The sequence below is a fragment of the Anguilla rostrata genome, chromosome 9 (genome assembly GCF_018555375.3).
Source record: "Anguilla rostrata isolate EN2019 chromosome 9, ASM1855537v3, whole genome shotgun sequence".
Classification (NCBI taxonomy): domain Eukaryota; kingdom Metazoa; phylum Chordata; class Actinopteri; order Anguilliformes; family Anguillidae; genus Anguilla; species Anguilla rostrata.
The window spans coordinates 27,161,243-27,185,952 of record NC_057941.1 but is presented as its reverse complement, the minus strand read 5'-3'; the positions used below and the strand labels follow the sequence as shown (position 1 = coordinate 27,185,952).

At 39.8% G+C, this 24,710-nt stretch overlaps 1 protein-coding gene and 2 long non-coding RNA genes across 3 annotated transcripts; 1 reads left to right on the top strand and 2 right to left on the bottom strand.

Annotated features, from left to right (window-relative positions):
• Positions 1-14,137: 14,137 nt before the first annotated feature.
• LOC135263441 (uncharacterized) lies at positions 14,138-20,540 on the top strand. Its single transcript, XR_010332462.1, has 3 exons — positions 14,138-14,404; positions 18,547-18,672; positions 20,412-20,540. It is a non-coding gene; the product is annotated as an uncharacterized LOC135263441 (long non-coding RNA).
• Positions 14,567-16,348, bottom strand: LOC135263442 (uncharacterized). The gene is made up of 2 exons (XR_010332463.1): positions 16,274-16,348; positions 14,567-14,640 (listed from the first exon to the last, which is right to left on the bottom strand). It is a non-coding gene; the product is annotated as an uncharacterized LOC135263442 (long non-coding RNA).
• LOC135263440 (cardiotrophin-2-like) lies at positions 20,528-23,288 on the bottom strand. Its single transcript, XM_064351460.1, has 4 exons — positions 23,130-23,288; positions 22,691-22,789; positions 21,485-21,646; positions 20,528-20,710 (listed from the first exon to the last, which is right to left on the bottom strand). Exons 1-4 carry the CDS (start codon positions 23,286-23,288, stop codon positions 20,528-20,530), a joined length of 603 nt encoding a protein of 200 aa, XP_064207530.1.
• Between the last annotated feature and the right edge of the window lie 1,422 nt (positions 23,289-24,710).

Sequence of the window (24,710 nt, the reverse complement as noted above, 5' to 3'; positions counted from 1 at the left end):
AGCGACATAGGGGGCGACATAGCTCCAGAGGTAAGACCGATTGTCTAGCAGTCGGAGGGTTGCCGGTTCAAACCCTGCTCTGGGCGTATCGGCGTGTCAGCGTGTCAGCATGTCGAAGTGTCCTTGAGCAAGACACCTAACCCCTAACTGCTCTGGCGAATGAGCGGCATCAATTGTAAAAGCGCTTTGGATAAAAGCGCTATATAAATGCAGTCCATTTAAACACACACACTGAATTTTCACTGGGGTGAATCTTTAAATACCAGAATTATTGGTTACATTTTGAAACTAATTTCTGAAACTTGTCTATTCTATGTTTGCTTTCCTATTTCAGTTCATCAAGTGAAAGCAGATGGCCATTAAACACTAACAAACAAATCAAAACACTGATGTGTTGTAAGCTGTCCCAAATAAATAAATATTAAAGTGAGGTACCTGTATGTGGTTATAACAGTCTTGTAAAGGATTATGATGCTAACTAGATTTATAAATTTTATTTTTAAAATTTTGTCAGCAGTTAAAAACACCAAGAGCAAGCCATGAACATTTTTTTTTAAACTGAAAAAAGATGTGTTGTGGTCTTGTGTTCTTCCTTATATAAAAATAACTGCAGTGACTCACTGTACTCTTACACTCACCCCAGTTCTAGAAGTCCTGACCTCAGGGAACTCACCAGAAGAAACCTAGACCACATCCTAGGATTCCCTGGCTGACGCACTACTCTTGGTTGCATCACAGAAACAGCGACAAAGAAAAAAAAATGAAGCAAAAGTGTCAATGTAGGATGACTAGATGAGTCAAAAATCTATGACATAAGCTTCTGTTTAGAAACATCAGGTGGTCTTTGTGAAAATCATATTACCCGTTGCTCTCTATATTGCACAGGACTGTGACACACAATATAAAATGTGAATGTGTTATGATCTTACGTATAAAACATTATTCTTATCATTAAATGGTTAAATTAATTGTAATATAGTTCTGATATAGTTTCAGTTCAGTGTTTTGCCAATCTATTGTAAGAATTATGGTGCAACGTAATGTTTTCTTTTTTTGCTCATTCTTTGGCATGATGTAAAGGCAGTTACGTACAGTGAGATTGGTTTAATACATAATTGTTGGGCTCTGTATTCAGTAGTATGACATGCTGATGGGTACTGAACAGAAAGCTTATATTTATGCTGAGGTTTTTTTATTTTGTAAAACTGTCATCCACATTAATGCTGCTCTACTGAAATTCTGGTGGCTTCCACCTGAACTGGCACTTCATTGAATTCCGGAAGCTCTTCTCTGCTGTTTACAGAGATTAATGTTGCATAGTACTTCTCATTCTTTTCTCTCTTTCTTTTTATCTCTCTCATACACAGGTCCACATATGTTTTGGGGACCTTTTGGGAGCTTTTGCTTTGGCACAAGGGGGGGAGGGGTGGCCCTGGCCATGGCTCCAACCTACTTTTGGAGTATGCCATGTTAGCGAGCAATAAAGCGTACAGAATGCAAGATAACAACAACAACAACAACAATAATAATAATGTGCCCTGCAATACATTAGTGACCGGTCCTGGGTATATTCCTGCCTCTTGCCCAATGCGTGCTGGGATAGGCTCCAGCACCCCCCATGACCCTGACCAGAATAAGTGGGTATAGATAATGGATGGATGGATAATACTAATAATAATAATAATAATAATAATGATGATGATGATGAAGGGGCCAAGCAATACAGTCCCTCCATGCTACAAATTCTGTTGGTTGCCCAATTTGGGCCCATTACCATTAGCCTGTGTACTGGCTTTGATGCCAAAAGAGAAAATAGTTGCAGATATATGGCCACTCTTCCTTTTTGGAGCCTTCATTGCCAAATTCATTGGTATATTGTGGCTATATTGTTTGACTGCACTATGGGGTCCCGTTTGTGAGTCTGAACAGGAACATTTTCACATTCCCATAGCAAATTTCTAAATGTGGCAAAGTGTTTAATTAATATGTAGATTTAACTTAAATATTTAATCTAAAAGTCCCTGATTTAAGATAAATATTTGTTTTTCAACTACATACTGTATCTGTTTTATCATTGAAGTTTGTTTTAATGGAAATATTTCAAAAGTTATTAAATATTTATTTAGCAGTAAAGTATATATACATATACAGAAATTATTCATACCCATGCCAAATTTTGAGTTACAGTGAATTGTTATTTGATGAATAGGTTTCTTCTGGCTGGAAATGACATAAGGTAACAAAAGACGGTAAGACATTGTGTTAGAGATATTAATGAAAAATGTTATCTATTTCTATGTTTTTTTTTAAAACATTTTTACAAAAAATGCCATGCCATTATTCATACCCCTTGAAATTGTCGCAAATTTTTTGAGGAAATGCAAGCTTCTATACCATTCCAAATGGTCCTGGTCATTTCTACCATGTTCTAGAGCATTCTAATCAACTATAAATTGAGAACAGCTGATGCAGTTGTTGTCTAGTCAGTTTCTAGTCAATTGCAAGTCTTGGCTAAAACCAAAGAGCTTAGTGAGGACCTCCGGTTGCACCTTGTGGCTGCTCACAAGAAGAGGAAAGGCTACAAAGCCATATCCGAATGTTTTCAAGTGCCAGTGGCCACAGGGCAAAGCATCATCAAAAAGTACAAGAAGTTCCACACTGTGAAAAATCTCAAAGGGCGTGGAAGGAAGTCAAAAGTTACCCCTGTACTGGACCTTCCAACAAGACAATGATCCGAAACATACAGCCAAAGTGGTCAAGAAATGGTTAACAGAAAACAATATCAACATTTTGGAGTGACCCAGCCAGAGTTCAGACCTGAATCCCATCGAGAATCTGTAGAGGGAACTAAAGACCAGAGTGATGGCAAGGAAGCCTTCCAACCTCAAGGACCTGGAGATCTTCGCAAAAGAGGAGTGGTCCAAAATCCCAGTGGAGACGTACAAAAAGCTTGTTGGCAATTATAAGAACCGTTTGACTGCTGTGATGGCAAATAAATCCTTTGCCATTGATTACTGAGAAAGGGTATGAATAATTTTGGACATGGAATGTTTTGTCAAAATGTTTAAAAAAAACATAAAAATAGGTAATATTGTCAATTAATATCTCTAACACAACGTCTTACCATCTTTTGTCACCTTCCTATGTCATTTCCAGCCAGAAGAAAACTATTTGTCAAATAAAAATTCACTATAACTCAAAATCTGGTATGGGTATGATGAATAATTTTGGACTTAACTGTATATATATGTGTGTGTGTATATATGTATTACTAAATATTTAATTAGTAGTAATTTTTATCACAATTGTGCATTTTATAATGAACGCACCAAATTTGATGTTTTCCAGCTCCTGCTCTCCCACCGCCCTACCACCTGTGCTCTCGACCCTATCCCCTCATTTCTCCTCCAGGCAATCACACCAAATATCCTCCCATTTGTCACCTCCCTTGTGAACTCCTCCCTGTCTTCCAGATGTTTCCCCTCATCCTTCAAGAGGGCCCACATCACCTCGCTGCTGAAGAACCCCACATTAGACCCGTCCGTCATCCAGAACTACCGACCGGTATCTCTCCTTCCTTTTCTATCCAAAACACTTGAACGAGCTGCATCTAACCAACTCTCTGCTTTCTTCTCTCAGAATAACCTGCTCGACCCCCACCAGTCCGGCTTCAGGCCTGGCCACTAGACAGAGACTGCATTCCTCGCTGTCAGTGAGTCACTTCATGCCGCACAAGCAGCCTCCCTCTCCTCTGTCCTGATTCTGATAGATCTCTCAGCTGCTTTCGACACTGTGGAGCACTCCATCCTCCTGTCCTCCCTGGCAGCAACAGGGATCTGCGACACAGCCCTTGACTGGATTGAGTCCTATCTCTATGATCATTCCTGCTCTAACCTCTCCCCTCCTTGATTTTTCCATTTCCCTAGGGGACACCTTAGTGACGTCATCACCCTGTGCCAAGAATCTCAGAGTGGTGATGGACAACAAGCTGTCTCTCTCCAAGAACATCGCAGTGGTAAGCCGGGCGTGCAGATTCTTCCTGTACAGCATCCGGAGAATTCGCCCCTCTCTCACCACCTATTCAACCCAGCTGCTGATCCAAGCAATGGTACTGTCCCACCTGGACTACTGCCACTCTCTTCTGGCTGGCGTTCTGGCATCTGCCATCAGACCCCTGCAACTCATCCAGAATGCTGCAGCTCGTCAACCTTCCCAGACACTCCCACGTCACCCCCCTGCTCACTACCCTCCACTAGCTGCTCGTTATGGCTCACATCAAATTTAAAACATTGGTCCTAGCATACCAGGCAGTCAAGGGATCAGCCCCAGCATACCTCCACAAGATCTTCAAACCCTACATGCCAGCCAGACCCCTCCGTTCCGCTACCTCAGGACGCCTGGCCCTGCCCTCTTCGCACTTGCACTTCCCAGTCATGTCTCCTGTCTGTCTTGGCTCCATGATGGTGGAATGACCTTCCCGTGGAAGTCAGAACAGCTGAGACCCTGACCACCTTCAAATGACGACTGAAGACACCTCTTCAGGCTACACCTCTCCCCATCCCTCCATACCTCCCTGTAGTCTCTAATTTTACGATGTAATCTTAGGGTTGTAGCTAGGTAAGCTGTTTATCTTCGTTGACTTAGTTGAGTAGGCACTAGTGCAATAACTATTGCTTGTTTTATTTGCATAGACTGCTTTGTTGCTGTTTTTTGTTGTGTTAATCAGATTAACCTACAGGGTCCAAGTTAAACTATGCGGTCGTTCCCTGCACTTGGAACTGTACTTCCCTCTAGAGTTTTCAACATGCTTGTTCCTGGTTTTGGTTATACACTTTGTTGTACGTCGCTCTGGATAAAATCATCTGCCAAATGCCTGTAATGTAATGTAATGCAACGTTTAGAACCATTATGCTCATGGTTAGCTACACTATCTACACATGTATCTGTCCGAGTCTGCTAAATACATGTACATGTAACGAGTTAGTTCTGCCTGAGATGAGATTTCAACCAGGGCCACCCACTCGCCCAAAGACTCCAAAGACCAATGGGTTACCAATCATATTAAGGCAAAATCACCCCTGCCGAACTAGCAGAAATACACACACTACATATGCATAATCATAATTGCATGGAATCATAACATATAACAAGTTGTCATCATAATTGGCAAACCACCCAGTCCATAGCCAATTTTTTTTTTTTACAGTCTCTGGGAAAAACCCATCAACCTGAACGAACTTGAGGCGAGCTGACTGTCTGGCGTTATGTTTTAAAATATATTATCAAATTTTTACAGAGTTTAATTTCCATCTGTGACTGTTCTGTGTCATGTAATCACATTATATGTATGACATTAATAATACAATTATGTTCAGTTATTTTCAATTTATGTTTCTCAGCAAAACGAATATGCTTAGCTAGCATATCAGCTTGCCAGTGAGCTAGGTAGGCTATCCATGGTTAGGTCACGCTATTTTTTTTTCTTGTAGATCATCAAAACCAATGAAGAAAAGCCAATATACGCAAGGAGCCCCCAGGACCGATTCTGAGAACCACTGTCTTAAATGCTCTTGTCGGTCTCTTAAATGCTAAAAACATGTTCCTTTCTAAATGCCAATCTTACAAAGATGGTTAATTTCGTTAAATTCTGTGTGTGTGATTTCATTGTGTGTTTTATGTTATCCAGCAACTAAACCTTAAGACTCTAAATTCGCTTCGTGAAACTGAAATTTTTGCAGTGTTTATCCCAAAATCGTGATTATAGTAGCTTTGTCACATGCGTGAAGCATGGCCCAGGTAGACATTTAAGGAATGTACACGACTGACAAGTTTGAAAAATTGAATATTTGCCGGTTAGGGTTAGCTGGCTAGTCAAATGGCTTGGTAGCCGAAGTTTCGAACTGTTTTAGCATAGGCTACTGGACTACCAAATATAGCAAGCTGATTATGCTTTCTGCCAACTAATTATTTGGTTAAGTAGGCTAAAGGAAATTACATTACAGGCATTTAGCAGACGCTCTTATCCAGAGCGACTTACACAACTTTTACATAGCATTTTACATTGTATCCATTTATACAGCTGGATATATACTGAAGCATATATACTGAATTTCGGTTAAGTACCTTGCTCAAGGGTACAACGGAAGTGTCTTACCCGGGAATCGAACCTGCGACCTTTCGGTTACAAGTCCAGTTCCTTACCCACTGTGCTACACTCCGTCCCATTTATGATGCAGGAACTAGATTTTCATTAAAAATATATACTTATATATACACTACAGTGACTTCTGGACTCGTTTTTGTGAGAGAATTTTACTTCCGCATCCGCAAAAAAATCCCGCCAAAACCGGAAGTGACGTAACAAAAAGAGCGCAGTCAAGTTTTACATTAAGAAGAATGGGTACCATGTCATTCTACAATCAATATCTGGAAATAAATATTGAATAAATATACAACATTGCCATTGGTTTTACGCGTAGAGATGTCCCTTTTGAGTCTGAGTGGTCATATATTGTCTTGGACAATCTGTTTGTGAAATATACGTGCATTTGTGACACCTGGGTACCTTGCAAAATAGATGTGCGTAATATCACACCTGTTGTTTACGGCGTTGTTGCCCTTTTTAGTATAGTCTGGCTTGATTGACACTTCATTGATTCAGTAGGTGAGAGTATAAGCTTTCTAACGATGTATAACATGTCTATTTTTTCTTTTGGAATAGCGTTTTATAGGTCAGTAACCGAAATTTCTACATCGCATTCCCTTAGCATTCACTCTTGGTAGGCTACTCAGAGCTGAACCTGACGTCCGTTGTCAACGATGTTGTAATTTCTTGGAGAATACTATTATTATTGAGGACTTTGCATAACTGCAATGTTTTTTTGGAGAAAAAAACACTTGAACAACATCTTGTGTCCAGTAATGAATTCTCAATAACGCTGTTTATTCCAATACCAAAATAGCAATTCATTGTTGAGTCACAGTAGACAGAGCTGGGATTGAACTTGAAATGACCCAAAGTGAGATGCACTTTTGCGATTGACTAGGCTATTTGTTGTTTACAACCAGTAAGACCTAATGAAATGAAACCATATTTTGCCCTCAACACCACTTCAGCTCCCACCCCTGGACATTTTCAGCAGGGTACTGCTTCACTGTAGTTACCAATGGCCACACCTTTAAACCTGGACATCACCTTAAGTCAACAGCAACTCACAGAGCGTTCAATGTTCTGAGTATTAAGCAAACGGTTTGCGCGAATTACACGTAGGCCTAAATACGATCTCAAACTGTCAACTGATTCTTCTCATTTTATATGAAATGTCTATAGATTTTGCTGGTTTTATTAGGATTATATTTTATGGCTCGTATTTTACTATAGGATATTTTAGTGTACATTATAATGTTATTACAACCCTGACCCTTTTTGTAACAGCAGTTTCAGCGACATCTGGATCTGGTTCATTGTAGTGAACGCCATCTGCTTCATCGCTGCGTTGAGACATGGATGGAAGGAAAAGGTCTCACAGCCACCCGAATAGGGAAACTTTTCATTAACGGATATGTGTTTGTTTTATGTTTGCCTATATTTTAATGAATTGGAAGGAGTACTCTAGTGGGGAAAGCAACTAAAGTAATTGGGTGTGGACTAGTGATAGGGGTAGCATAAGGGGTTTGAAGTGAACAGAACTTGTATGGGAACATGTGTAGATTATGGTAAAAGCTACAGTACCTATTTTTAACTATAGCCTGATTGCTTTCTTGATGAAAAGGTTATTGCCCCTTGATTGCAAGTTTTTAAACTATTGTTAAAGTAATAATCTCGAAGATTTTCATGAAAATAAATGTCTGTTAAGTCACTATCTATCGCCGAATTAGTTAACACAATGGCGATTGAGTCTATTATATTAATTTATATTATTAATATAATTTATGATTAAAGAACTGGATGTCTGTGGTGACATTCCCGGGAAAAAATCACAAGCGGCGCATGGTTAGTGACCCGTTTTCCATCACCCATCAGTGGTTGGTCCGCCAGAGAGCGTAGGCGAAGCTAACGCAACAGGCTCGCTCTTCAACACACTTGTGTGTGAGCGGTGTACTGTTTTTTTCTGGTGTCTACTGGCGTTACAATAATTATTATTAATCATATTATTTGTTGATGTAGATTTCGTATTACATTTGGTGACAATGTAACGTTACTAAATTACGTAGCCTAACTATTTGCACAGCTAACTCTAGCTACCGGACCATGTCAAGAAAGGCAACATTAGTTCATACAACGTTGCGCACAGTATCCATCTCTCATATCAGGTAACGTTGCGTTAGCTAGCTAGCTAATGTAATTAACACAATTTAATGTCAGCTAACAATTAGAAAAAACGCTAGCTAATGCTACCGACTGGTACCGACCTCGCAAAACGTCTCTCGAATGCAATGCTACCTTGTAACAACGTTGCAATGTAGCTAACTAAAGGTCAGTTCAGATCAATGATTCTTAACGAGACTGGATGCAACTTGCAAAATTCCAAGACGTCTGATTTTAAACGTTCTAACTGCACTTGGCAATTTGGCATATACTCTCTAAAGCTGCCTATTTGGGGAGAGCTGGCTATATGTGATAGTATTTAGTAGCCTTTTGTGGATTAATTGTATTGATACAGTAGCCTTTTGTGGATTAATTGTATTGATACTCAAGGAAAATCGGGAAGATTCCGCCACTGCTTAGCGATTAAAACGTATTTTTCTAAATCTCATTTATCATTTAATCTCCCTGACACAATGCGAAGAAGCTGTGTCCGTTTCCATTTGATTAGTCAGATGTTTGAATGCTTGTTAATCACTGAAAATTAATTAAAACAGTTTAAGATAAATTATTAGTTTAAAGGAAAGTTTTGCGCCTCACCAGTTTAAGAAAGATGGATAAAGGAGGAAAAAAGTGAGGACAAGAGGAGGATGACCGATTATTTTCGTGGGTAAAAAAAAAATTCTCAGCATTAATGACACTCAATAAACTTGAAATATATTATGTAAAAGCTTGCATCAATAGTATACATTCTTTTTAAACCATTGTTTTCCTTAATTACAATTATGTGCACAATACATTACAGATACAACTATTTTGAGCTGAGACATTCATTGGTTTGTACCTTTTTTCACCCACCTCCCACATCCCAAATTAAACCCCTGTCTATCATGTGTTGCTATCTCATAACCGTAAAAATGCATCGTAGAAACAATACAACAGTGTGTGTGCATTAAAAATAAAATGTACTTTTTAATACTTAAGTATTTTTAAAAATAAGTACTCTAGTACTTTAACTCAAGTAAAAATTTGACTGAACAACTTTCATTTGTAGTGGAGTAATATTTGACCAGGTGTATCTATACTTTGACTCAAGTAATGGAGTTGTGTACTTTGTCCACCACTGTGTATATCTACAAATAAATTTGATGTAAAAATGATTTTACTTTTCACAAAGCAAAGCAAAGTAAATCCCAACAGCTTCTAAAAAAAAGTATTAAATATTGAATGAATGTCTTAATGCATGCATGCTAGTCCGACGATTGCCGCAGGGACATTTCTGTCCTCCCAAAATATTGGTAGGGACTTGTCCTTACCGTCTATATGCAAACCTTGGATTTCCGACACACTGTGGTAAAACCGACTACTTTAAATTCAGGACAGTTGCATTTTACCATTACAATAATGTCACATGCATGTTTCTTCCAGTACATTTGATTGCTTTTAATTTAATACTCTGCGCATATGGACTAATATCATACTCATACTTTTATTGACGATTAATCCCTTACAAAAAAAATCCTGCAGGAATTTAAGTTTTTTTGTAAGGGATGTTACCAACACAGCCTTATAACTAAGGGTGCGTGCACCTAACTACAGTGAGTAGTGTTAATTTAGTTAAAGTTCGCTACAAGAATTTACAGTACATAAAAGTAGAAAGTGGAAGTTTTTTTATAATATGCTTTTGTTCATCTATCTTTCGTCGTGTGTTTATGTATTCTGTTCAATGATTATTTATCCCCAAAATAATATGAATAGAAACCATACTTAGCACAATCAACTGTACATTTGGCGTGCTTACCTAGCTTGTAGGAATGGAGAGTGCTTGTCTTTCTGATTATGCCCAGACACACGTGGGTTCATGTTATTACATGTGCACACATACTAACATGGGAACATAGGCACACCCCTTTCACCACTCTGTTCTCTCTATCTCTCTCCTTTCCACCCTATATAAGGAAAAATCTCTCCTTTCCACCCCTCACCAATATATCTCGAATATGGAGGTTAGTTTGTTTATGTGGGATAAGGCTGTTTAAGATGACCTTTGAAGTTTAATGACTCCTGATGGGCCTCAAAAGAGCTGTAATTAAAAGTGTGTGAATGTTCGTTAACAGCCCAAGGGACAGATCTGTGCGATAGCGTAATGACAAATGTACGAATGCAAAATGGATGAATGTGTAAAACTAGTGAAGTAGGAAAGATCCTTTAATGCTTCATTTTCTCAGTAACTATGTCACGATATTTTTAATGCACATTAACATTGGTATTATAAAAACCTTTATCTTCAGCTTCTCAGTTCTGGTTTCTCCTTCAGGGACCCACATAATATTTGGGTGTAAAGTCCACAACTAAGCTGTGACATAAGCCGCGTTTCCACCGCAGGAACTTTCCCCAGGAACTAGGAACCTTTTGAGGAACTCGGGGCGTTTAAAGGCAGGGACCAGGGTCTAAATTAAGTTACGGGGACTTTATTTTACCCCCAAAAAAGTCCCTGCCCGGGGGGTATTAGCCTACTTTCCAGAAGTACCAGAACTTTTGGGGTGGGGCGCAAGTGCTGAATATTTCTGATTGGTCGACTACTCACAGTATTATTTCAACCGCCCTTTTTAAAAATCTGCGGCCGCAAACCGATTTATTTTCATACAAGTCTGAGTCTAATTCAAGTTATTATTATGTTATGCGGCGCAGTAGCCTACTTTTGGTTATAGCCTGCCAACGTCTTGGAACAGATGAGAAATTAAGATTATAACATGTGCTCTTCTGTTCTTTTCTTGCTTTAGTATTTGTTTTATAAAATGTTAAGCATTCGTGCTGGGACAGCATATTAGGTACCAAAACATTCAAACGGTTTAATTCGGTTGATTAATATTTTCTTCCGGATTTTCTTTGTTAGCCCGTTATAATTGACTCAAAAGGTTTGATACAGTTATGTGAGGTATGCGGTAGTTCTGCGTAATTTACATTGGGGATACAGTAAAAGCAAACTGGAAATAACCTTCCGCACTTTTTGTCAGTGTAAAATAACATGTTAATTCTAGTAATCGTCCCTTTGCTTTTTCAGACTGCCATAATTTTACGATTCTTCAGTTTCCACAAAAAGACCAGGAAGACTAGGGACTAATTCCCTACAAACACACTATGTAATGACAACGTTGCACTTTGGTCGTAATTTGGTAAGTCGCAACATTACCAACAGGTGACGTTGTGACAACATTGCTCTATGGTCGCAAAATAACCAGTCCTCATGGAGACTGTTCTGCAACGTTGCAGTAACGTTATAGAATTACGTAAATACGATGTAATTTAATAACGTAACAATTACGTTAGGCTATATCAGTGCTCATCCTTACTTCATTTGAAACGTTACTGGTAGGTTGTCAGAACGTTTGTAAATGACGTATTGGCTTACAGTAAAATATCTGTCTGTCTGCGCGTTTACGCTTGGACTGCTAACACGTTATATCCAATGCAGGGTTTATTATTATTATTTTATTTTTAAATATAGGATATGATGGATAAGCAGGTATAGGGTTCTAGGGTGGCTGACATGGATAGGGATTTTATAGTAGGACTAGGTGTAAAGCATGGAGGATAAAATAGTAAATATAAAAATAAGTCTGACGATAAAACCACTGTTACGTTCAGCAAAATGAAATTAAATAAGGAAAAATCGGACTGCAGTTGTCCTAAAGTATAAACTATTCGTTTTCTATTTGTACAATATTAAAACAACTTCGATTTTAAACACAGACATTGTAAAACTATTCACAACACTAATATTAATTACAAACAAATCTGTCTTAATTTTTTCTATTTTTTTCCCTACATTTTTAACAATGACAATGCAAAATTTTAAATGGAGAATTAAAGATAAAATACACCCATTACTTTTAATTATTGCAATATCCAATACAACATTACATCAGTGCATGAGTTTAACTGAATGGTAAGGGAAGAATTAGAGTAATTTAAAAAGCATTACTTCAACATTCTGTGCTACCTTGTAACATCAACTATGCGCTGCTGCCTCCCCTGGACATCTCAATGATATGGGGGTGTTTTGAAAACCTTGGACCCTCCACTCTTCAGATATGGTGTCACATATAAAATAAGCGTCATAGAAAATGTGGCTGGGGTTTGAACATGCAGTACATAGGCGAATTTCATTCACGGTATTTCACGGTAATCATGGTATTTCATATTTAGACTTACTGCACTTCCAAGCATCAACATGGCGGAAATATTTTAAAAAAGCTTTATAAAAATACACTGCCTTTTTAATTGGCATTATAATTATAACGAAGGAGTATTTTTACATATCAAAACGTCGCTAGTTTAGAAAATAAATTTTGAGATACGCGTTTCTCGCTTTCGCGCAGGCAGACTCATTTTGAACGATTTCCGACGAATCTGCCGTCTTACTGTTGCTCACGGTACTATTTTTGAGTGTAAATCTATTGTCTGATACACACTCCGGAGCAGAAGGTGGCGGCAATTCACCAATAAGCTGTACACCACCCGCTGTAAAACAAGAAGACGTTGTATCCAATCACATGCGCATATTGCTGTGACGTGCTCTTGGAAGAAGGTCGCTGTGACCTCGCAAAACGTCTCTCGAATGCAATGCTACCTTGTTGCAACGTTGCAGTGTGGCTAACTAAAGGCCAGTTCAGATCAATGATTCGCAAAGAGACTGGATGCAACTTGCAAAATTCCAAGACGTCTGATTGTAAACGTTCTAAAACTGCACTTAGCTATTTGACAAGGTGGGTCTTTTGAGACCCCGGGCAACGGCTTAAGACGCTCTGCAGCTAACCAATTCACACCGCTGCAATTTTCTCTGCAACATTCTAAAACCGTGTCGTCTGGTTGCGAATCATTGATCCGAACTCGCCTTAACGATACTGTTATTTACATTGCCATCAAGTTTAATGATCGGAATAAAGCCGAGGTATAGGTGGAGCAGAGCCGGGTCTGATTTCTGTGTAAAGATGTCAAGCCGGAGAAGACTAAATAACAGTAACGTATACTGCCGTATTCTTTTATTTTATTACGCTTCCTCATATGTTCCTTCAGCCCGGATGCCCTTTTTTTTGATGAAATCTCCTTTGTTTTTGTTTTATTCTTCTTGTTCTGATTGCTAATTTAACACCCAGCTCAGCTTTATCCTCGAACAGTTTAGCTAGCAAAACCAGAAACACCAAGGGTAACATTTTGCAAGGCAGTTGTTTCAAAAATATCACGCAACAACAACGTTACTTTTATAACAACCATTTTTTATTCAGTAAATAGTAACTGTTATAGTTCGCGTGGCCCAGGTGCCAACTGACTGACGTCACACAGGCGACACTGGTTAGATCCGGTTGGATCTCTGGGAAGTGAGGTCCAAAAACACACCTGCAATTACTGCTTTTCGCCATTGGTGCCGCCAAAGAGAACGAAACGGAAATCTTCGAGATTGTAACTTTAAGATTAAATTAGTATTTGGGAAAAATGATGCCTTAATACCAGCTGATATTGGGCTGGTATCACCATAGAAGCCATTCAAATATTTTTATGGATCTGGTAACTCTCTTTTTTTATATTATTACAACAGTTTGCAACATAAAACTTGCAAAGCCCTATTCGCACGGGACTAGTATTACCCAGAGCCATAGAAAGAGAGAGTCGCGTCAAAAGAGGGTCAAAACGCTGGACGGTCACGTGTTTCATGTAGGCTTCAGATAGTTCCAAACAAATCGTGGCGGGCAATCGTTTTCAATAGGAAAGATAACAGCAATAGAGAGAACAGCGATTTATGGTAATTAGTAAACAATATATGCATTAATATACTATATATTACATATATTGTATGTGAGTGTAGTTACATGAATATGGTTTTTAAAAAATGAAGGTAAAAATTACCTCATTAGAGGATTAGTGTGACCAGCTTTGTCGACATATCTCTTGGCTAACCAACGAGTTGCTTGCTACTGTACTGCATTGCTTTTTTGTTTATATTATGTTCTTAACTTCTATGGTAGTCACGAGTAATCACATCCTAATGTAATCTTTATGACTTTCAGATACGACAGAATCAGGCAGCAAGTACGAGAGGTGAATATCAGTGAATGTCAACAACTGACAGCAGTACGGGTCAAATGGACTGGGGCAGCAAGCATATCATAATGTTCAACGTGTTGTCATTGGAAATCCACTTGCAAATAAGCGTTTCATTGTTCTGTATATGTAGCTCCCTCCAGTAATCACAAGCAGGGGTTCTTTAATTCAACTGGCAGTTTATTCCGATTGCACCAATCATGGATTCATCCAGAATCACCATGCCGTGAGAACTTAAAGAAAATAAAACACAAAATAAACATCTTGCAATGCACTTTGTATTCTTAGTCCTTTCTTACAGATTACTCTTGACTTTAAATTAAATTCGCCATAGACTCTTTCATGTAGGCCTAAACATTAGCCTATACATGAAATGTGAAATATTTAAGAATGAAATATGAAATGCTTCACATAAATATTACAACATGAAAATGGCAAGTAAATCACATACACATTCGTTGTGTCTTAGCAAACACGAAGATTTCAAGCCACACCATCCTCCCTTCTGTATTAGCAGCCAATGAGGTGTGTTTTGAAGTATTTCTATCGTTTTTACAAGGTGTATTATGTGTTTAGGTAAACGGTAACGTTGGCGAATTTTGGGAGAATTACTAGCTCACGATGTGAGAGCATGAGACATGTTAACACGTCTCATGCTCTAATTCTCCCAAACAACGTTACCGTGAATAATTACGAGGCATCTATTAACTGGAATCTCAACCAGACCTCAGTCTCGCGGCTACGCCGTGGATGTATAAAGAGAAGGGCTACGCGAGATCACAACACAAAACAAAAAGTTTAAAGTGGCTGTAGTTTATCTAGCTATGCAAACGAAGAAAAAAGGCGAAGAAGATGGTACGTTCGCCCTCTAAATCAGAGTAGGACGGAGAATGGAGAGTTTTGCCTGTACATTCGGCAAATGCGAGTTTAGACGAGGGGTCCACTTTCTCTTATTTCCGAATGTGTGCTAGGCGTTTTGATGACTTGCTGAGACGAGTACCACCATTCATCAATCAAGCTCACAGAATTCCCATCTCCACAGAAGAGAGATTGGCGTTGACTCACCGTACATTAGCATGTGAATTCAGCCCTCTGAACTCTCAATCGTGACGTAACCAACTATGTGATATTTGGACCAATAGCTGAGAGGGGGAGGTCGGAGAACAAGAAAGAACTTTTCGAAAAGTTGTGGCCGTCGCACATTGCACCGTACGAAAACACAACACCGCGTCTTTTTGTTCGTCCGTTGTTCTGATTGCTTCGTTTTGCTCAAAAAGTTCTACTTCGTACGAAGTATACTGCCTACTTAACCGTAAAATACGACCCCAAATCACCGAGATGCCGATTCCCACGGGACTAATATTATCACATGACCTCTGTGTTTGGATGGGCTTTCTGTGAGTTTTCGCATGTTTGATGAACGGTGCTACTCATTTCAGCAAGTCATCAAAACGCATAGCACACTTTCGGAAATAAGAGAAGCGGACCCCCTTGTCTAAACTCCGCATTTGCCGAATGTAGCCTACAGACAAAGCTCTCCATTCTCAGTCCTACTCTGATTTACAGCGCGAACTTACCATCTCCTTCGCCTTTTTTTTTCTTTTGCATATCTAGATAAAAACTAAAGGCATTTTAAACACTTTGAACTTTTTGTTTTGTGATCTCGCGTAACTCTTCCCTTTATACATCCACGGCGTAGCCGCGAGACGGAGGTCTGGGCGAGATTCCAGCCCCAGTTAATAGCTGCCTCGTAATTATTCACACCCCAGCGGAACAGTGTGGGGTGTTCTCACTGAGTAGGCTATACCGACAACAGTGTTCGTGGACATCTTCGCCGGTGGTTCTCAATCCAGAAGTTCTTCTTACCGAGTATACTGCCAGCTTTACGGTTAGCTAAAGTAATGTGACGAGATAAAGCTGTGCTTAAAATCTCGTGCCGTGAGTGACCACCTGCGCATGCGTCCTTCTACAGCGTTTGAATAAACGCCCTAAGTGATTCTCTGTGGAGTAACCACAAAAAAGTTGAATAGCCTATTTCAAAAATCTGAATACAAGCAACAGTGTCTGGAACTAGCTGGTCATTTTGGTGTAAGCAGTTTGAATGTAGTGCAAAAACTGTAGGACTAGTTAGAGCTTGAAAAATCGGGCAGAAAGTGCAGATAATAAAATAAAAAAATATGCAAGATAGCAAGATTGGACTTGCCGGAAGCAAGCCCACTAATTATTATTATTATTAGGGGTCCAAGCAGTGAAGCTGGTGGAACCCTATTGTATCTGTTAGGATTATTTGGGGTCCAAGCAGCGAAGCTGGTGGAACCCTATCGTATTTGTAAGGATTATTATTCTTATTTTTCTCCGCTAAAAGTGTCGGAGGTTCAGCAAACAGAAGTCCTAGACCAACCAAATTTGGTAGGTGGGTTCCTATGGCTCCCCACTACTCAGACACTACAAATCACATATGTCGGCAAGATGGTGGCGCTATAACAAAGGGTCATATTTAAAAGGCCATTACTCCCACACCATAAGTGTTAGCGAACATTCACACACTTTAAATTACAGCTCTTTTGAGGCCCATCAGGAGTCATTAAACTTAAAAAGGTCATCTTAAACAGCCTTATCCCACATAAACTAACTAACCTCTATATTTGAGAAATATATTGGTGAGGGGTGGAAAGGAGAGAGAGAGAGAGATAACAGAGTGGTGAAAGGGGGGTGCCTATGTATGTGTGCCCCATGCATACATGTACCGACACACACCCACATACATGTGTCTGGGCATAAGCAGACAAAGACAAGCACTCCCCCTGCCTACAAAAGAAGCACAGCTAGGTAAGCATGTCAAAGTTCCAAAGTACTACAGTTGATTGTGCTGAGTAGGTTGACTATTCATATTATTTTGGGCAAATAATCATTGAACAGATTACATACAAAAGAATACATACAAACACATGACAAAAGACGGAACAAATGCATATCAGAAAAAAACTTTCACTTTCTACTTTTATATATAGCTATGTATGCAAAATAAGCACTCAACCTTCTGCTTTTTCAAAATTTGTCAGGCACTCTAATGGTTACATTGGCTATTTCTATTTTCCTTGAAACACAAAAAAACAAGGAATACAAAGATCAATTAACATGCACTGCTTTCTTTAAATAAAAACGCTGTGGAACTGCACAGGTAAAGTTTCTGTGAGTGCTATGGAGGTGGATCAGTGCCAAAAGTTTAACGTCTTGAAAGAAAGAAACATAACTGAAAAAGAACGCGCTGAAAGTAAAACATCTCATAAAAAACACGTTTTCAACGTACAAAAATGCCAAGTTACTCACACATACAAGACATACACTGTCTATAACTCATTCATTCAAACTGGCAAAATCTATGCCTGCCATTAAAAGTATTGATATAAAAATGACGCCAAGTTACTGTACTACAAACAATATAGGCTATCTTGCCTCACCAAAATTAAATAATCTGTATTGCAAAGCAATGCTATACCCAATGTTTCCTCTATAGGTATGGGGCATGCCGCCCCACCAAGGCGTAACTTGGCGGGATGGCATACCTGCCATCCCAATACCTGCCATCCCAATGTATGATTTATCCAACTGCAAACTGCTGTAAGTGGCTAAATTACAATGCACTTTTTAAGTTGCCTCAATTTAGGTCTTTGGATTAGAAATTCTAAGCTCTGGTAATAAGTGAGACAGATAGTGGTGCTGTCACCTCACAGCAAGAAGGTGTGTTGCAATCGCAGACCTCTTGTGCTCCTAAAAGCATTTTGGTCCTCCTCCACCCCTCCATCATTATCACCACCTTCATCACCATTATCCTAATCATCATCATTATTCCCATTATCATCTTCATGATAATCATCATTATCACCATTATCATACTATTGGAACAATGCATTTGTAATTATTTATCTTCTAACTTCGCACAAGGCACTGTACAAGCTTCATATCCTGGTATTCAAAATGGCAGCCATTCATTGCAGAGGCATATTCGATAGATGCAAAAAGTTTTTTCTGTCCCTGCGTAGCATTTTTACTTTGAGTTGGCCTGAGCTGTACACTAGCCTGATTCAGTTTCTCTTCCTTTTCCATGTTTCTTTGCTGGGGGCCCCCTGAATGTCAAGGAGTAAAGGAGTTGCCTGTAAACCTCAGGCCGGTTGGGAAACACCTTCGTAGCGGGGGCGGCTAATCCGCACGTCTCAGCTCTTCCCCGAAAGAGAAGCCACGACCAGAGAGCGATGCGGAATGGGGTACGTACAGTATTGTTTCACTGCGTTTGTTTCAGGGGATTCTATGAGAACACGCATTCAAAAAAAAAAAAAAAAGCACTTCCCATTTTTTATTTGTCACATGCTTCTTAAGGCGTTCTCTTGCTGTTACAGTAAAATCGTTACCGCTTTCTCTTTTCCTCTTTGGTCCTCTCTCTTTTCTGTATCACTACTACTTGTCAGTCATACTAAACTACAGGTTTCACTTTCTTTCTTTTCATTCCTTCAGGAGCACTGATTCATCCAAACTTTCTTTTATAATTTTGCCCAAACTTACACTCTCTTCTGGTTGGTCCCACGTTTTGTATTGACAGTGACTCCAAAATGAATTCTCCTGTCCAAGGATAGGATTGAGACACTCTGCAGAAGGGGTTCTCAAATTGGGGTCTGCGGTTACTCAAGAAGTTCCAGGAGTCCTCGCCAAAAATATTTGTAATTTCAAAGATATTTTTGATTTTATGCTTTACAAAAACAAACTTCTGGTTAAACATACATAATGAGGTACAGACCACCATATATACCCCATTCAATATGAAAATATATTGAATATATTACAATAAATTGAATAATAGGATCACACCAAATACATCATGTACTAATGTACTAAATGCATCACATGCATACATACTTTAAGATGATCTGTATTATACTTCTATACTAGCATGGAAAACAGCTACTCTATTGGAGCCTGTAGTGGGTGGTGAAAGTATCAACAGCTACTAATTGTATTGAGATGGACTTCCCACCAGAGAAGTCCTTTAATTTAGGAGATATTGGAGTCAACAAATTAGGAACCCATCTTCAATAGCCCTACACAGAAAATAATTTTTCAGGTCAACTTACTTTTGCTCAGCCCATCTTTTTATTTTTTCCTGCGTTTGGGTGCGCATTTAAATATTCCTCTCTAAAACCTTTTGATGTACGAAAACAACAGTAATGAAGCTGCCTTTAATTTGGAGGGGGCACTAGACTGCTGGGGCATGTGCCATTGTTTAGCTGGGTCATTGGAGAGCCTTCCACAATGCACATTCCCTTTTGCAACACAATATAATTACGCTAATACCTATCTAATATCTAATACCTTATTGGATTATGGCTGTGCTGCACATGTCTGTATTTGTATGAAACTTGGAGTGCGCAAACTTTTCCAAGATTACAATCAAGGCTGCTCAAGAAGAAGATTTCATTGCAGAATTCACACTTTATTGTACAAACTAAACCCATACAGAAAATAAATAAATTTGAAATACTGTATATGGTGGGAAATTCAAAATCTCTTTAAATATATTGTTTTTGGGCAAATAATATATAATATATGTATGAAATACATTAATAAACCACATGTATTTAAATATATGAGTTATTAACACTCTCTGTGTACACATTTCAAAATATTAGTATATTATTATATTTAAATATTTGTTAGTATATGTAAAAAAAAATATGGAAGAGAAGCCCATTTTGAGTATTTAAATATATTTTCACAATATATTTGAAATGTATATAAATATATGATGTGAAAATGTGTCGTAAATACATTTAAAATATATATGTGCAGATATTGAATGCACGTATTTCCCCTATAGTTCAATATATCATGTTTCCATATGGGAACATCCAGTGACCTTACATTGGTGTATTTAGTGGATTTTATTTATGTAGTAGTAGCCATGTTTTGGTATTTTAGTATTAAATAGCACTTCCTGTTCTTTCCTCTGCAGGAGTGGACGCAGTTGCAGAAGGCAGACGGAGGAAGGAGGAAGGGAAGCTGGGACAGGAGCGTTGGCAAGCGTCCGTCTGTCCGTCTGTTCCCCGGTCTGCGCGTCCGTCTGCGTGCTCACTGCTGCTGCTGCTGGCTGCGCAGCCGGGTGTAGTCCCGCACCACCTTCTGCACGCACTTCTCCAGGCCCCTCAGCACAATGTAGCCCTGCATTCGGCTGACCCACAGCGACTCGCGGTTGCACAGGGGGGCCGGAGGTGAGGCTGCCGTATAGACTGCTGGCTGCTGCAGTAACTTCAGCTGTGTGAGAGAGAGAGAGATTATTATTATTTTTTTCTTTTTTTCTTTAAATGCTTGTGTTGATTGAACATTAGTATTCTTGTTCTGTTTTTTGTTTATAGAATGTTCACTATTATTAGTAGAGAGAGAGAGACCTTTAAAAATACTAAGTTGTATTTTACTTTTTTGAGGGGTGGAGGGGGTCAGATTCATTGATATTTTTCAACAAAACAACTGGAATGACTCCATACCCAGATAAAATGTTTCCCAGTGGTAGTGATACGGGATTGGTTTTATTGATTGTGGATTACTATAAGTAGTCATCTGCAGGCGCCCAATCAACTGGATTGGATTCTGTCGAGCGAGGTGGGGGAGGGGGGGGCTTGGTAAATTACATTACATTGGTACGAAATGTTCTGTTGCCATTCCGTTTAAAATTTATACCGCTAGTTCTGCGATAGGGGATGAATAACGTAATTACGAAAATAACGTTATTTATCTTAACATTGGATCGTGTGGCCCCCCCAGCGGTTGTGGCCCTAAACAGCCGCATAGAGTGTTTATGCCACAGGGCGGGCCCTGGAGAAGAGAATATCTACAGAACCGCCCAGCATGAACTTCTTGCAATGATTTCCACAGATGTATACACCATTATTCTAAATTCACCATCCAAGACACAGCAAGGCAAATGCACAAGACATAGTAGCTTCCTCTGAAACAAGTGACATGTTTTTAACCTGGGTGAGATGGGCCCAAGGTCCTCGGTGTGTGACTGAGCCGAGCGCCATGTCTTACCTGCTCGGTGATCTGGACCTGCAGGTCGCGGATGTTGAGCTGCAGCAGCTCCAGGGGCAGGCTGTATTCTGCCCCCAGCTGGAGCTTCGAGGAACAGCAGGCGTCGATGTGGCGGTTGAACAGCTGCAGGTACTCGCTGTCCTGCTGCAGGCGAGCCGCATCCTGTGGGCAGAGGTGATGGAGACGGTGAAGGCAAAGTGCTGCTGGGAGGGTAAAAATTCCCTGCGGTTCTCTGACTTTCTTCTCTCACACACGTGTCCACACAAAGACACATGCACATGCATGCCTGCATGCCAATGTGTACACGCACACACACACACACACACGGAATTGCATCCACACACTGTTCCCATCATACATATGAAGGTAAGCAGGAAGCAGAGTTAGGCTTGGTTAGTACATGGGTGAGACACAGAACTTCTGGGAAACTAAGGCCCTGTTCAGACCTGGCATTAAAATGCGTCTTGGGTGATCCGATCACAAGTGGACAGCTCTAACTACAGGTGTGAATGCACCCAAGACGCATTGAGATCCGATCACTCAGACCACATTCGGAGGTAGTATGGGTCGCATATGGCCATATTCTTTTAGCAGTGTGTACACGAATACGTCCTGGCCCACATTGAAGGACTGCCTCGTCAACTGACGTCCTCTGCGTAAGCGGAAGTACGTACTCATTTGCACGCCAACGGTGTCATATTAAAGTGCTTTTGAAGGTCTTTGCAAACTTTTAATTTTCGGCAGACTAGGCACAGGTAGTGCATTGCTGCCTCCCGCCGGTTAAAAACAACAACACATTTTGGTCTTTACAAACGGAAATGATGTACGTGTTTATTTGCATAATGAGCAGGGATGTGAGATCTGATCACAAGTGGTCACTCGAGACGCATGTGGAGACGCATTCTGATGCCAGGTGTGAACTGATATCTGTCTCGACTGAATCTAGACACAATTTGGATATATCTGGATACAAAGTACAGGTCTGAACAGGGCCTAAGTAGCAGCTAGAAGTGAGGTTTCTGAGCCAGCATGGGGTGGTCTTCCCTCTATCCAAAACAAACACTCAATGCCCCAGCGCAAATGATGGGGACGCCATGCTGTGGGAGACGCTGTCTTTTGGATGAAACATTAGTCTGAGGGCCTGACAGTGGTAAAGATGCCACACATGGACAATAGAGGACCCGCAGCCCAGGGCTTATCTGATACCTCAAGTGAAAGCCAGTCAATGTAGTTGACAGCACAGGACGGCAGACCGCTCATGAATAGGTTGGGCACCTGTGAACCATTGATGCCAAGCTGCTCCTCCTATACAACAAAATTCCAATGTTTTACATGACATTCATTTTCCAATTTTCTGCCCTTCACTTAACCTGTGCTATGTCACAGTCTTAGCATAGAACATGTATAATAGTGTAAATGCATGGGCACAGAACTAACCATATAAAGGACCTGTGCAGTCACTTTCTGTTGCAATTAAACTAAATGTGCGTTGAACCACAATATTAAGATGTATGGCTAATGAACAATTAAAAAATGTGGTGAATAACAGTGTATTTAAGACATTGATATTTTGATTAAACTTAAAATCATACATAAAATAATGCACAGTTTTAATTAAATAAAGCATGAATATGTGCTGGCTCACGTATGGCGCCAGCAGGTTTAGCACATCCTGGTGTATCGCGTGAGCCAGCATCAGGCTGCGGGAGTAGGTCTCGTGAAGGCCGTGGAGCTCGTTTGGTTTGATGCAGGGAACCGCAGAGGCGAGAGTGCACGAACACAGGAGGAACAAAGTGCGCAGCATGGTCAAAAGAAAGTTGCAGGAGGTGAATCTGAAAAGAAGGGAGAAACAGAAAGGAAATGAGTTGAATATTATCTTGGCTAAAAAAAAATTGACCAATGAAACAACTGCAAAGATATCGGCGAACCACTCAAACAACAAGGACATAAAATACACAAGAAATGGCCCAAACAAGGACACCTTTCAAAGAACCGACATGCAAACAGAGGAAAAGCTCACATGCTGCTGCTATGCTGCTGGCAACTACTAGTCCCAATCAGCTACCGTTTTATCTCAGAAACAGGACTAAATCAACCCTTATTGCTTGTTCTTATGATTCATATTTATATTGTACTTCATTTCTACCAATTCTTGTGTATGTGTTCCACAGGATAGTCTGTATATTTTTGTCATTGTTATTTTTATTTATCATTATATTATTTATTTTTTTTTTCTTGTTATTTCTTCTCATCATTACATACTTCCTTGTGGGAATTTTCCTGGCATCGTGTGCATGTTTATTGGAAAATTGATCATTTGCATAATCAATTCCCTATAAAGATAACCTCATGTTGACAGTCATTCATGCCCTGATGAAGGCTGATGTGGCCGAAACGCATTGGCGTTAGACTGGTTTTTCAAAAATTCCTCATGCCAGTTTAATAAAGGCTTTTTAAAACTCATTCCTTCCTCCAACGAGAGTGCCTTGAACTACATTGAAGTAAGCCCAGTTCTATACTTTTTGCACCAAGGCACCTTCTTTGCTCCCTTCGAACTTAAAAATATTGTTGTTGATGGTACAGTAAGGTTGTTTTTTGCACTACTTAAGACAATTTAAAAAATATTGTTGTCTTTTACAGCAAGGTTTATTTTGCACAAACTCAGACAACTTTAAAATATTTTTTCCATGTTTATTACGGTATTAGAGTCATTATAATAGGTTGTTCTGAGCACTGTAAAGGGGTGATCTGGACTGATTGCCTTAAAGCTAGGATCCTGCCATGACAGACATACCGGCCCAGGAGCACAGACCCTGGAGACTGGTCCGCCACAGATGGTCTTTTCTTCTAACAAGAGTCATATTCATTAACCAAAACTTCCATTGTGGAAACAGCATCAATTAAGGGGCCCCCGATTTCTAATAAACTTATCTGCTATATCTGTATTTAAACGAATGAATAATAGCAGATCGCTGACATGGTACTCACATGTTGGTTCCTTCAGTGTGCTTTCCAGTTTTCTCTCAGGGCCCTGGGTCTCTGAACCGGTCTGCGTCTCTGGTCGTGCTTCAGCGAAGACTCAGTCCGTCTCAGCCGTCCAGTGTTTACTGGTGTACTGCTCTCTCCCCCCAGCATCTGTGCTCCTCTATTTAAACCAGTGGACAGGGCCGAGGTGAGTTTCCTCAGATATACTGAAAGAAGAAGTAACAACTTTAAACACGGTACC